This window comes from Cynocephalus volans, chromosome 7 (assembly GCF_027409185.1).
Source record: "Cynocephalus volans isolate mCynVol1 chromosome 7, mCynVol1.pri, whole genome shotgun sequence".
In the NCBI taxonomy this organism is placed as follows: domain Eukaryota; kingdom Metazoa; phylum Chordata; class Mammalia; order Dermoptera; family Cynocephalidae; genus Cynocephalus; species Cynocephalus volans.
The window spans coordinates 100,165,934-100,180,444 of NC_084466.1; the positions used below are offsets into that span (position 1 = coordinate 100,165,934).

The following is a 14,511-nucleotide window of genomic DNA, read 5'->3' on the forward strand; positions in this document are numbered from 1 at the left end:
AGGAAAAAAACAACAGTCTGTGCTTGGGTGAGGGTAGACTACTTAACATCTGGATATGGTATTTTTCAAAACAAAAGGTAACAAAATAATTTCAAAAGAAATTCTGTTTTGCTAATAGCAAGGTTCAAAGTTATGAAAACAATGTTAACAAAGTTTGTATAAGAAAAACACTGGAAAAAATATATCAATAAGTTAACATTGGTTTCCCTTGGATACTGCGAGTGGTTACCTTTTTATATTTTCTGGAATTTTCTACAATAAGTATATTCATTTTATAAAGGGATAAGGAATATTCATTTATAAACTTATATTAGGATATCATGAAGCTCTTAAAAAATGAGATAGATCAATATATGCTGGCATGGAAAGATCTCCAAGATATGTTTTCAAGTTAAAAAGGAAAAGATGCAGAGAGAATGTATAGAATGATTCAATTTACATTATAAAAATATACATATTCAAATATAATTTATGAAAGTATATGCTAGAAATGATAAGCAATAGCAGTTGTCACCTCTGGGAAGTGGGAATGGAAAAATGGGAGATGAGGAGAGATGACCTTTCATTTTGCACTCATTTCTACACAGTCCTATTTATTGCCATAAGCAGTTATTTTTTTAAAAATTCACCTGTAAAATAAAATAAATTCCCTTAACAAATTTGTTGATGCAGGACTTTTTCTGGCAGGGTTCTGATATATGGTTCTATAGAAGAGGGGGAAAAAAGTATATCACCCAGTTTACTGATTAGTTTAAGATTATTTATAAATAGAAACCAAACACATGCAATGAACTACAAATAGAAAAAAACTTATTACTCTACCTGGATAATGTTTCACCAAATGCTCCAAAAGTGATTCCTGTGTTACTACAATTTGAGCTGCATTCATATCAGATATAGCACAGCAAAGAACTTCAGCCAAAGGTACAAACTGAGATTGAGCTATTGGATTCATTTGCACTGGAAAGGCATCACCTAAATTGGAGATTTAAAAAAGCGGAGGAATTTAAATTTGATATAGTATAAAATGTCTAGAATTAGTGAACCAGGAATAATTATAAAGACTGAACAGCAAGTGGAATTGGTGTTCTTTCACCAGTCCTTACTCAGAATCTATTAACATGATATGCACAGTGATAGAAAGTATGGAAGAAAGAGGTTTACATTATGGTCTCTATTTTTAAGAGGTTTATAGGATCCGTCACTACAAGAAAGAGACAATTTCCATACAAAAGACACGAAGTGCTATCAGAGTTCAGGAGGACAGACCATGCTTATGTAACAGTCCACATCTTTTTATTTATTTATTTTTTTTAAAGATGACCGGTAAGGGGATCTTAACCCTTGACTTGGTGTTGTCAGCACCACGCTCTCCCAAGTGAGCTAACCAGCCATCCCTTTACGGGATCTGAACTCGTGGCCTTGGTGTTATCAGCACCACATTCTCCTGAGTGAGCCACGGGCCGGCCCCAACAGTCCACATCTTTCAAAGCACTTTTTCATATTAGCTATCTGAGAAAGTCAGAGGTGGGATTACTATTCCTTTACTTAAAATATATAAAGTTAGGAAAAGCTCCGTTATCCCAAGTCTAAGAGAAAATAAAGGGACAGAAATAAGTCTTCTGACTCCTAATACAGTATTTTCGCCATTCCACACTATCCTAATTGGAATGATCAGGAAGATTTCAAGAAGGAAAGGGCAGAAGTGCTTTCGCATTAGCAAGAAGACGTGGAGCAAAACCATGGAAGGAGGAAAGCACAAGGCATGGAAGAGCATGGACAGAGTCATCCTGGTTGAAGAGAGTTGAAAGTTTATATAGGACCAAAGTAGAAGATAAGGCTGCAAATGTAAGCTGGGCCAAACTGTCTTTCCTGCTGGCTAACGTATTAAATGTTCTCTTTAACCTGCCTTTATTCAGGTTGAGTTTCAGATTCTCTTCAACATCCTTGGGAACCCCTTAATCAATTGAAAATGAGAAACTAGGACTTGGCAAAGAGATCTGGGAATCAACTACTAGAGATGAGATCTGAAGCTAAGGAGTAAAATTAATTATTTAAAGGAGAGTAAAGCAGAGAGCCTAGGAACACTTAACTAAGAGACTACATCCAGTGAAGAGGTAATAGGAATAAGAACCCACAAAACAGAGAAGGCACAGTTATGAGGGTAGGGGGGAGAACCAAGAGTATAAAAAAAAAAAGGCTTCAAAATAAATAGCAATGGGTTGGCTGATTAATAACTCCGTTGGTTAGAGCACAGTGCTGATAACACCAAGATTGAGTTCAGATCCGCGAGCTGACCAGCCACAAAAAAAAAAAAAAAAAGAATAGCAAATCAACAGTGTCAAATGCTTGAAAGACAGCAAAAAGGTCGAGGACGGAGAAAGGCCATTGGATTTCCTGTTAGAAGGTGAACATTGGTGAATTTTCACTAGAAAAGACAGAAATTAAAGGTCAGATTGAGGGGCAGGGAACTGGTGAGAAAAAAGTGAAGTTAATGGGTCTTCTTTCCAGAGCAGGGTTTCCCAGTTTCAGCACTTTTGACATTTGGGGCCAGATACAGGATGACCAAAAATCCCAGTATGCCCAGGACTGAGGGATTTCCTGGAACACAGGACTATCAGTGCTATAATCCTATAACTGGGAAAGTCACAGGCAAACCAAGATGGTCTGTCATCCTAGCCAGATAATTCTTTGTTGTGGGGACTGTCATGTGCATTGCAGGATGTTTAATACATCCCTGGCCTCTTCCCACTAGATGCCAGTAGCATTCCCCACAGTTGCAGCAACCAAAAATTTCTCCAGACATTGCCAAATGTCCCCTGGAGGACAAAAATCATCCCAGTCAAAAATCACTGTTCCAGCCCATTTCTATGAGAAATCATATCATAAAAGTGATGATAAATCAGAAGTACAATCAAGTGAATATGACTGTGTGTGTATGTTGTGATTTTCTTAATAAAAAGACCTCTGTCCCTCGGATGCCAAAAGGAAGGGCTTAGGGGAGACGATGGGAATGATTCTGGATGAGAAAAGACCAATTAAGTCAGCAAGATCTCAGAGAAGGGAAAAGGGAAAGTCTATCGAAGGCACAGGCTAGTTTAGAAATGAGGAAGATATTATTTCATCTGAGACTAGAGAAAATAAGAGTGTGGCAAAAGACCAGAAATATAGTGAGGCAAAGAAGGAAAAAAAAATTGCACAGCAAGATCATCTGATCTCTGTAACGTCAGACAGTGAGAAGACAGGAATGGGAGAGGAAAAAATGGGAATAAAAGGATGGAGGGTAGAAAGAGTGGTTGAGGAGTTATTCTTGAAATATACTAGGAAATAAAAAATAAGACTGTGAAGGAGCCCTGAGTCTCAAGGCAACTTAAGCATTGTTTCTGGCAGAGGGGTGGCAATATGTAATGGAAAGTGATGAGCCCCAGGGAGACTAGCATATGCTTCTAAAACTTTAATGTGCATATGAGAATCACCAGGGGATCTTGCTAATAATGTGCAGATTCTGACTCAGAAGGTCTGAGGCAGGCCCATGATTTTGCATTTCTAACAGTTACTTGGGATGAACACACTTGCAAGTCTGAGTACACTTGCAGGTCTAAGAGGGTTAGGGTGTTAATGATACCAACAAACCAGCTAACCATTCAACAAATAAAAATGGTTCAGGGGCTAGGTGGTGAATCAAGTGTAACCAGAAGGAAGCTAAAAAACTGAGAAAAGTTGGCTTCCCCCTGTGGTTAACTCTCCCTGTGACAGTGGAGAAACCAGTACATTGCACTGGGGGAAGGAAGGTTGTGAACTGGCCAGGTTTACACGGTTGAAACCAAAACTGGTAAGCGGCCAGTCGTATTTGCATGAAGATAAAGGACTTCCATAGGAAAATGATAAGCAGTTTGCTGTTACACATCACATTGTTCTGTTCCCTTGTTTACTTAAGCTTCTCCTTCTGGCAGGCTGGGGCATCCCTGGCTTTGGAAGGTCACATCACAGGGTAGAATTGCCGTCTGCTCCTGCAGTCTAAGGAAGGCTCTCCTCTTGAGATGGTTGTGGCTATCCCGTTGGATGATGCCTAGAGCATTCTGAGAAGCTAAGATGGATGGCTAATCAGTTAATTAACATTTCAAACGATGGTGATGGACGATGCCCTGAAACTCACTCATTAATGTCCAAATGGGACACTAATTTACCTAAAACACAAAATCCTCCTTGAAACTCTTCTGAGCTAAGGGTAAAAAGGCTCTGTCCCTATCCCACTCTCTCTCTGCCTTTCTTTTCTCCTTGGGCATCTGAGATTTACTTCCTTCATTTTCATCTCCCTCCTCAACCAGAGAAAATATGAAATTAAAGTACAATTTTAAATACTTGTATGCTTCTTTAATATAACTCTATGTGCTTATTTTTAAATGTGACTTTAAACTTTTATATCTATCTTCCCCACCTCCCAAAAACTTTTTCTTGCATGTGATCTTGAATTGATCACCCATCCCCAGTACATGTGGACCAGAAGCCCTAAATTTAAAAAGAGGGGAAAAGTTCTCCCCTCCTTGAAAGACAAGGGGAGTATTGGGGAAGAAGCAGAGGGCAAAACCTAAAAAGACTTTGCTCAAGCACACCTACTGAAGCCTCACTTTACCCTTTCCGTAAACCCAGTCGCTTTGAACTTTGAGATGGGGGTGGGAAGAGGACACTGAAAGGAAAGAGATGAGTGGCTAAAAAGACACTGTGTTGTCCCTGCTGTGCCCACCTGCCAGTGGCTGCCCGTTTCTGTGCATCTGAAGCAGAAAACAGCACTATAAGAACAGTCTCCACTAGGCCTTTCGGCTGGAACTGAAGAAGCCCATTTTCTAGTTCAATCCTTAAATTTGTTTCCTCTTTTCACAGGAAAACCAGTAATCAAAACAGATTTGTCATGGTGCTGGGGGAGGGGGATATTCCTATATATTTCCTTGCAAACTTCTGTGAATCTATAATTGTTTCAAAATAAAAGTTAAGAAATAGATTTTTTTTTCAGAAAGTGCTTTTAATTAACAAGCAGAAATGTATGAGAAACAGAAATTTTTTCTTATATTTTTTCAACCCCAAACAACTTTTTAAAAAGAACCCTAATACTGCTTGCCAGATCCAAAGATACTCTTAGAAACTCTACTCATAACTCCTACCATAGTGTGGGGATGTATATTTTTAAAAAATAAATCTACCACCAGCTAGGAAGACTTTTTCCCTCCTTAAGATTTTTCCCTCCTTGGGCCGGCCCCGTGGCACACTCAGGAGAGTGCAGCGCTTGGGAGCGCAGCGACGCTCCCGCTGCGGGTTCGGATCCCATATAGGACTGGCCAGTGCACTCACTGGCTGAGTGCCGGTCATGAAAAAGACAAAAAAAAAAAAAGATTTTTCCCTCCTTAAGATTAATGCAACTATATGCATAAGTGCACTCAAGAGAACATGTGAATTCACTCGTAACCTCTGCTGCAGAGCTCCCTCTAGACCAAGTCTAGAGCAAGTTTCTCAGTATATTTCTTTTACATCCACTGCAAAGATGTCCTTCAGCATTTTCTTTGTGCAGGAAAGAAGAGTGAACCCTGACATGGGAACATTTGTGAGATGTGGGAGTCATTTTCAAGCTACAGCCATGGTCTGTTTCAGTTACTTTCACATTCCTTCAGTTTTTCAAATACAATAACTTACAGAGTTTTCCACCAAAAATTAGCTTTCTGTGCAGAAGCTCCCACTTGCAGATGTAACCAGATTCCACAACAAGAGAAGGCCAGCTGTTTGGCTTCATCTTCAACCACTATGGAGTAACTGAAGAGCACCTTTAAGTCCAGGCCTGCTATGGATCTTTGACCCTTGAGCTAAGCAAGAATCAGAAGGCTAAGGGGGAAAGTGTGGGTAAGAGAGTAAACAGTTGACAACAATGTTCCCCCTGTTTACACAGTCTTGTACTCTCAGGTGCCTCGGAAGTGGAAAAAGTGTTTACGCTGAAAGATGCTTCATAAAAAATACCAAAAAAGTGGAACCATATCGATGAGGCCATTTGTGCCTCCTACATTTTCTGCAAAGGATTTTTGTTGTTAATTTATTGACTCCTTGCTGTACTCCAAAAGGATTTGGTTGGTGTATAAATTTTTTTTTTTGGAGCACGTGGGTCTCTTTTTTTAAAGCATATTGCCTAGGCCAGTGCTGGAACTCACCCTGCGCCCTGTCCCTCTGGTCTAGCACCTGTTGTTTCTCCTTTCAAATAAGTGATTGTACTAGCTCTTTCCATATGAAAAAATTCTTAAATTTGAAAAAAAGTAAAAACAAAAAACAAAAAAAAACCCAGTGAATATCCATTTTCAAATAAATAAATAAAACATTTATTTGTACATGCTTGTGGAGTATAAATTTTTTTTAATTCCCAAGGTATGATGAAAGCAAAGTATGATGAGTTTAAAAACAATTACTCTTAAAAGTCCACTTTTTTGGAGAAAAATAAAATAAAAAGAACACTGTGAGGCAAGTTAAATGTATGTAGCGTATGGATGCACAACCAGCAAATAAAAACATTGAGCTCCTAACTAGCAAAAGCTAACGACATTCAGCAAAGTCCAGGGCAGGCCCTTGTAACTGACAATCTTAAATAGTGGCTAGAATCAGCCTCCTGTGGGATGAACATAGATTCATATAACCCCAGGCAATCAGTCCCTGCCCCCGGTGCCTAATGACAGTAGCCTAGAAAGCCGCTGGCCTACAGGAGCAGACCCTTGGGGAAGTGTGACTTGTTCCTAGAGTCAGTGACACTAGCTCACCAATAATCCTATGCAATTTAAAACCTCATCAAAGTTCTGAGGAAAAAGAGGTAGTTTCTTTATGTGAGGACACAAAGGCCACTCAGGTGGTAGCCTCTAGAAGAATACCCTATCCTGGCTGTTTCTATCAGCAAAAAAAAGTGGCTCAACTAGTCATTTCCTGGCCAATTCATGAAGTGTGAATACTCATGCCCTTATGTAAAATACCAAGAGGTACACCCATGACAAATATGGACACAGCAAGATTGCCTTTCACCAGAGCCAGCAGGGCAGCTGTGGTCCTGGAGAAATCTTCTACCAGGGACATGGTCTTTTGAAATCTGCCAGTTACAGATTATCAGTTAGAAGCTTTAGTAAAATTCAAACAAGCCTAAACTTTGCACTCTCATAAGTGGGAGAGTTGGGGGACTGGCCAGTTAGCTCACTCTGTAGAGCTCGGTGCTGATAACACCAAGGTCAAGGGTTCAGATCCCCATACCAGCCAGCCACCAAAAAAAAGTGGGACAGTTGGTGTCAGCATACTGGCCCATCCAGTGACGTCATTTTCCCCAGGGTTGGTAGGTGTGCGGCACACAAACCAATGGAAGTTTGGCTATGAGGAGACCCAGCACCGAGTGAGAGTCTGACACAGGGCCTGACACAAGGTCTGACACAGGGATAATGCCCTGACACTCACTCATTAATGTCCAAATGGGACACTAATTTACCTAAAACACAAAATCCTCCTTGAAACTCTTTCTCTGAGCTAAGGGGAATAAGCTTCTGTCCCTATTCCACTCCCTCTTTGCCTTTCTTTTTTCCTTGGGCATCTGAGATTTGCCTTCCCCATTTTCATCTCCCTCCTCAACCAGAGAAAATATGAAATTAAAGTACAATTTTAAATACTTGTATGCTTCTTTGATATAACTTTATGTGCTTATTTTTAAATAAGTGACTTTAAACTTTTATATCTGAGGTTCAAACAGCATATTCACTCCATGCCTTGAAGGTGATTATCAATTAGTTTAAGGCGAGGTTTGGTATCATGACCATTTTAGAGGAAACGCAGCCAAAGACCAAGCTTGTAACCTTAGGTCACCAAGTAAGATAAGGCAGAACCAAAATCAGGTTACAATCTGCCTGGCCCAATCCTGTGTTTGCTTCATCCACTGAAAAAACCCTTGAAGTAAAAGCATCTTTCTATGGCACTCTGGCTCTTGGGCTAATGTTGGAGTCCTGTGGACATAACCAATCGTTGAGCTACTTTACTATGCCAATTGTGGTGCTCTGCTAATGTCAGAATCCTGCTCACTGGGCCAATCCTGCTCACTGGGCCTACTCTACCTGCCCGTAATCCTGCCCCGACTGGGCCACTTGTCGAGCTAGGGCTGGGTCTGGAGCTCACAGACCCCTCAAGCCCATTCACAGACTGGGTCACAGACCCTTCACATGCCAGGCTGGTTCACCAGACTCCTCACACGCAAGGCTGGGTCACCAGACCCCTCACACGTCAGGCTGAGTCACCAGACCCCCTCACATGCCAGGCTGGGTCACCAGACCCTTTACACGCAGGTCTATGAGCTTGGTAACTGGCAAACAGGTCCTTGGAAGCTGTAGGTTGGAAAGCATGGCTGCACGGAGCAGCAGCGGCTGCCCGAGGCAGTAAACTCCAGCTAGGTAGCGGTGCCCTGCAGGCACACTAACTCCACCCACACACAAGCTATTCACAGCAAATGCTCAGCAAGATTCTGAACATCTGAGGGGCCCTGACCATCTTCCTATATTTTCCCAACAATCTTTATCAAAATTGAGTGTGTTTATTTTTATATTTGAATGCTCCAGTAAAATTTCAGGGACAAAATTAAAGTTTTATATAAAAACGGTATCTTTAAGGTAAAAAACATTAACTCTAATGCTTATGTTTACATCTATTTTATTTATGGCACCTAAACAAATTCCAAGAGGGTCTGATCTTGGAATTTAAATGCTGACATTTTAATTTGGGCCACCTGAATTTGATTTTAAGGTCCACAAGAGACTGTGCTACCAAATATGCAAAACAGAGGAAAGATTTCTTTGGAAATTTGGAAAGCATTCACATTCAAATTTTTTTCTGTGTCATACTAAATTAAAACATGAATTTGTCAGAGAATTAAATTCTAAGCAAAACTAATCCTAATATTACTTATGTCGTGTTTAAAACACAAACTTTACTATAAAAACATTTAACCCCTATACAAATGTGTTTATGGACTCTACACTAGGCAGTCTGCCAGAAATTTATGCATTACTGACCTTCAAACGGTTTAACTGAGCTTCTCCAACTCAGCTAATTACCCAGACACATGAAATCTGAGGCCATCTTTTTGGGTGCCCGTATTGAATCATACTGTGGGAAAGGTATCCTGTATGTGCATTAGCAATGACAATACAGCACGAATAAAACAGCCGGCAGATAGATACACCCAAGTTTAGTAAAAAAGGATGTTTTGTTCAAAGAAACCCAAGAAGTTTCCCTGATTTTAAACTGCTCTTTTTTCCACGACAGTATTTCCACCAAATTTTTTTAACATTAAAATTAATCCCGAACTTTAAAAAATGAAAGCATTTTGTAACAATGTGCTCAACAGAGATAAGATGCTGTGCAAAAACTCTGATGGCTTTAAACAACTACATCTATTGTGTTACAACTTCAAACAGATTCAGAAAATCAAACAAAATGGAAACAAAAAGGTTTCAGGGCAGCAAAACCAAGGCCTCCATGTCTCCTTTTCATTTAAGTAAAAGAATGTAAACACTTTCCTCCACATTTAGAAACGAAAGAGTACCAAGACTGAGAAAATGGATGTAGATCTAAGGGTAGTTGAATTATCTGCCACAGGAACTGAAATTCTTTTTTCTTTTAATTTTTTTCACCTTGGTGGTTGGCCAGTACAGGGATCCGAACACATGACCTTGGTGTTAAAAGGCTGCACTCTAAACCACTGAGCTAACCGACCAACTGAAACTCTTTCTCAAGCATGGTGATATTTATTTTGGACTCCCAGACAAATGGCTTCCTCCTGGGAAATGCCCTCTATTGAAAATTAATGGCTTCCCTTAGAAGCTTGGGCTGTTTGACAGCAGGAGTCCTTAGTAATACCTTTTTTAATAATCACTCTTCAACCTGTCAGGTTAGCAGCCTCCTACTCTTCAAGTGATATATCCACTAATATAGGCTGTCAACTGAGTCACAGAGGCCCTGGACTAATTATGACAGAGACCTAACAGACAGCACATGGATACACAAGTGGTCCTACTTAGGGGTGCCCTTTAAGCCTTTAGCACCCTTCCCCCACGACCACCACCCTCACTTGGGACGGAGATACAGGGAGACCTCTGCTGCGAGGAAAGCATGTGAATGATTCAAACCAGCTGGTTTTTAAAAACCATACTAAAACTGATTCATACTTAGTCCCAAAGCCCTTCAGGCCCTGCGGGTGCCTTTTTCCTAACTTCTTTTCCCTTCAAGGCTTCCACTCTGGGTATGTTAATGACTTTACCCAGGTGTGTTAGTTTTCTACGGCTGTCAGAATCAATTACCAGCAAATTTAGTGGCTTAAAACGACACAAATCCTTAAGAAAAATACCACATGTCCTCATTCATAAGTGGAAGCTAAAATAAAGAAAAGAAAAGGAGAAAAGAAAAGAAACGATCACAATAATACATTAAACTTAAAAAAAAAACCAGAACAGAACTGTGGTTATTAGAAGTGGGAAAGGGGGAAAGAGGGGGGTTGGCCAGAAACTAGTTAAAGGTCACAAAGATTGATTGTTTTGAAAACATGAGTATAAATTATCCTAATCTGATCACCACATATTATACACATGTACTGATATTCGATTCTGTGTCCCACAAATACATATATAATCAATAAAATTAATTAATTTTTAAAAACCCACAAATTTATTATCTCACAGTCTCTAGTTCAGAAATCTGGGTGGCTAGACTGGTTCCTCCGCTCTGGGTCTCAAAGTTAAAATCAAAGCTTTGGCCAGCCTGGGGTTTGATCTGCAGACTCTAGGGGGAGAATCTGTTTTCCTGCTCATTCAGGTTTTTAATAGAATTCAGTTCCTTATGGCTGTAGGACTGAACACAGAGGTCCCTGTTCCCTAGATGGTGTCAGATGGGAGCTCTCTCAGCAGCTGAAAGCCACCTGCATCTCTTGCCATGTCTCGCCTGTTAGGCAATTAAGTTTTAGCCGATGTCTAAGACAGCGGTGGGCAGACAGGAGGAACACCCAAAATGTCTGCGGAGAGTTTCAGGTCCCTAGAACAGCACGTTTTCCAAGAATCACAGAAAAAAACCCTCCTCCTTCTTCCTCACCACCACATCCCCTTCCCGCGTGCGCCAATTTCTCCACCTATAGAAAAATCCCAGCTCAGCTTAAACCCCGCTCGCTTCCCTGTCCTTCCTTCTTAGCCAATAGGAACAGCCCAGGTCAGCCTAACTGGATATAAAAGGCCCACCGGGACTCTCGCTGCTGCTGCTGCTCCCACTCTCGAGAGGGCAGGCCACTTGTTCATTTTGCCTGCCTGATACACTTTGGTTGAGTCCCTGTCTCCTGGTGTGTTTTATTTTCACACTCAGGCCAGGGCTTTTCCTTTCAGCCCCCTTTATCTTCAAAGACAGCACTGAATCCTTCTCACTTTGATTCTCTGACTTGCCCTTTGGTTGCATCATTTCTGTTTCTAGCAATAGAAAATTCTTTGCTTTTAATTGCTCATGTGATTAGACTGGGTCCACCCAGATAATCCAGAATAATCTCCCTAATTTAAAGTCTTTAATCTAATTGCATTTGCAAAGTCCCTTTTGCCATGTAAGATAACATATTCCACAAGTTCCAGGGATTAGGACGTGGGTATCTTTGGGAGACCATTTACCTTCCATGCCACACCAGGTGTTAGGTTTAGGGGTAAGAAATAGTTAAGGAGAGAGGCACAGGTTGTAAAATGCTCTAGTCCCTACATATCCCTAAAAATGGCTGTGCAGAAGAACATCTTTTCTCTGCCTTCCAGGCAAGACTGGGACAGATTTAAAATAAATTTTCTTCCCAAGATTCCACTGGCCACACAGCCAATGACAGTGACTGGCAGCTTTCATCTCTGTCAGTCATGGTGATGAATATAAAATACCACTGTACAAAACTGGGGGGTGGGGGGAGGAATCCAGCACCAAGGTGGTTGTTTGAATAATAGATAAAGATTCCCAATAATTTTTTTTAAAAGTGTCCGTTCTATTCACAGTCCTCACATTATAAACCAGTCCCACTGGGGGTCAAGGGATCTGATCAAGGTATCGGGGTTCTACTCCAGATTCTACTATGTGGTCCTGAGTAAGCCACCTCTCTTCACTGGGTCTCAGTTCCCTTGTCTATGTGTGGGGCTGAGCCAAATCAGCATTTCCCAAAATGTGTTCTGTGGAACATTCAGTCCATGAAATGTTCTGCAAGGGTCCCAACTCCTGAGCCGGGGAGGTGGGGTGCCAAGGGCTTCAGCCACACCCCCCTGACATCTGCATCAGCCCAGCAATGACCAAGCCACTGCTGGAAGCCCCCCGGTCTCCCCTGCAAGAATGAGGGGGGTGCCACAGGCATCAACCAGGCCCCCTCTTCTTCCTCCTTCTCCCACCCTTTTTCCTTCCCCCTTTTCCTTTCCCCCTCCCCCCAACTGCTCTGCAACATCTTAGAATGTAAAAAAATAATATTAATAAATAAACTTTTTTAAAAAACTTAATTTTATAAAATGTGGTACTCTCTATTTTACATTATATTCTATTTCATTAAAAATAAACTCATCAAGATCCTCAAAAAATAAGAGAAAGAAAAAGGCCAAACGTTTGACAAATGCAGCTTAGAGTCACAGTGGCATTGTTAAAGGCTTTGAGAACTGTAAACAACCAAACTAGTTTATTTAACCCAATGTTTCCTGATCATATTTGACAACAAACTCCATTTTTCTAAAGTAATACCTATCATTACCCTTCGGCTGTGACTTACCTCCATTTAAACTGGCCTCTCCCTGAATAGTCTGTACCTTCCCACCTCTGTGACCTTGTCCCTGTTTCCCCTACCTACAGCATTCTTACCCTCAGTATTTCAAAATCCTGTCATTTAAGACCGGTTCAAATGCTGAGTGACTATCAGGAATTGTTCCCTGATCCCATCAGCTCGCAATATAGTCTTCTTCCTCACATACACCTTTTAAGAAACATTCAATGAGTGGCTACCATGGTTTAGCATTAGGCACTCATAGTACACTGACATAATAGCACAGTCCTTCAATCATTTCTTATCCAGAAAATATCTGAGTACCTACTATCTGCCAGTTACCAGGGATACAACAGCAAATGGGACCGTCCTTGCCTTCAAGGGGCTTCAATTCTAGTGGAAGAGGAATTGTTAGCGGCAAACATAACCCAACCTGAGGGCTATAATTGGTATTCCTGGGACTCCTGCCTAAACGCTATTCTCAGAAGTTTGTGGATGCCTGGGCAGGACCATTATGAAGGAGAAAAAGCAGGCCAGTCCCTGTGGAGTACCTAAGGCAGCATGGGATGATAAAGGGGGCCCTGGAGGGCCGGCCCGTGGCTCACTTGGGAGAGTGCGGTGCTGAAGGGGGCCCTGGGATCAATCAGGCAGACCTGGGCTCAAATCCTCCACTTCCACTTACTGTGTGCTCTCTTTGAATACTAATTAGTGATCTCAACTGTCCAACATGAATAACAGCATCTGGCTCAAGGTTATTGTTGGAAAACAACTGAAAGTATCTGGAATAAGATTTGACACGTCAGTTCTCCTATCGATATTAGGACTCTAACCTTTCTTCCCAATTTAGGGATATTAAACTTGATCATCTTTGTTCGACATCATTATTAACACTTCGAGTTTTTCCTGTAGGGCACTGACTAGACACATGGATGTATTTCTTGGCCAATCCTGACTTTTCTTTTCCCAACTCTCATAGCCTATTTGACCAGACACCAGTCCTGATCATGACCGTCTCTCCATCTGAGAGGGAGGTAACAATTTATGCTGGCAAAGCCTACTGCTAGCCCTAGTTTGTTTCTGAGAGACATACCTCAGCAGTCTGTCCTATTCAGGGATATTTTCTTGTGATCTCTTGTGGCAGATAATGTAGGCTGACCCACTCAACACACATTCCCAGTCCCCTTTTCCCTTGCCTTCCTTCAGTGTGGAGACAGGAAAGCCTGATACTCAATTTCCCAGCCTCGCTTAAAACCAGCAGACATGCAACATAACTGTGGTCAATGTGATTAAAAACAAAAAGGGGCCCTTTCTTCATTTTGTATCCTTTTATCCTTAATTCTTTCTTCCTGTTTGGATCTTTTTCTTTTTTCTTTTAAGGGACAGGATCTCGCTGTGTAGCAAGGGAGCTCCGTTTCCAATCTGGGCCAGTTCACCCCTCCTTAGGCAACCTGATGGTCCCTGTTCCCAGGACGTCATTATATTGATGCCAAACTTGGTACAAACACCTGATCGGCATAGCACATTGCATCCCAGAACTCCTGGGCTCAGCTGATCCTCCAGTCTCAGCCTTCAAGTAGATGGGGCTATAGGTACGTACCACCATGCCCAGCCCTGCTTGGATCTCAAGAGGAAGCAGACATCTTCTGACCATGACATGACAAGCATGATATCAAAGGCCACCCACTAAGGAAGGCAAAGCAGAAAGAAAGAGCAAA

The 14,511-nt window shown here is 41.4% G+C and overlaps 1 protein-coding gene across 2 annotated transcripts in view; it reads right to left on the reverse strand.

The window, feature by feature from the left end:
- Positions 1–14,511, reverse strand: part of STOX1 (storkhead box 1) — a 63,027-nt gene that overhangs the window by 8,999 nt on the left and 39,517 nt on the right. For both annotated transcript variants that reach the window (XM_063103518.1, XM_063103519.1), the window contains exon 2: positions 823–975. In XM_063103518.1, coding sequence (XP_062959588.1) covers positions 823–975 — 153 coding nt within the window. The remainder of the gene's footprint in view (positions 1–822; positions 976–14,511) is intronic.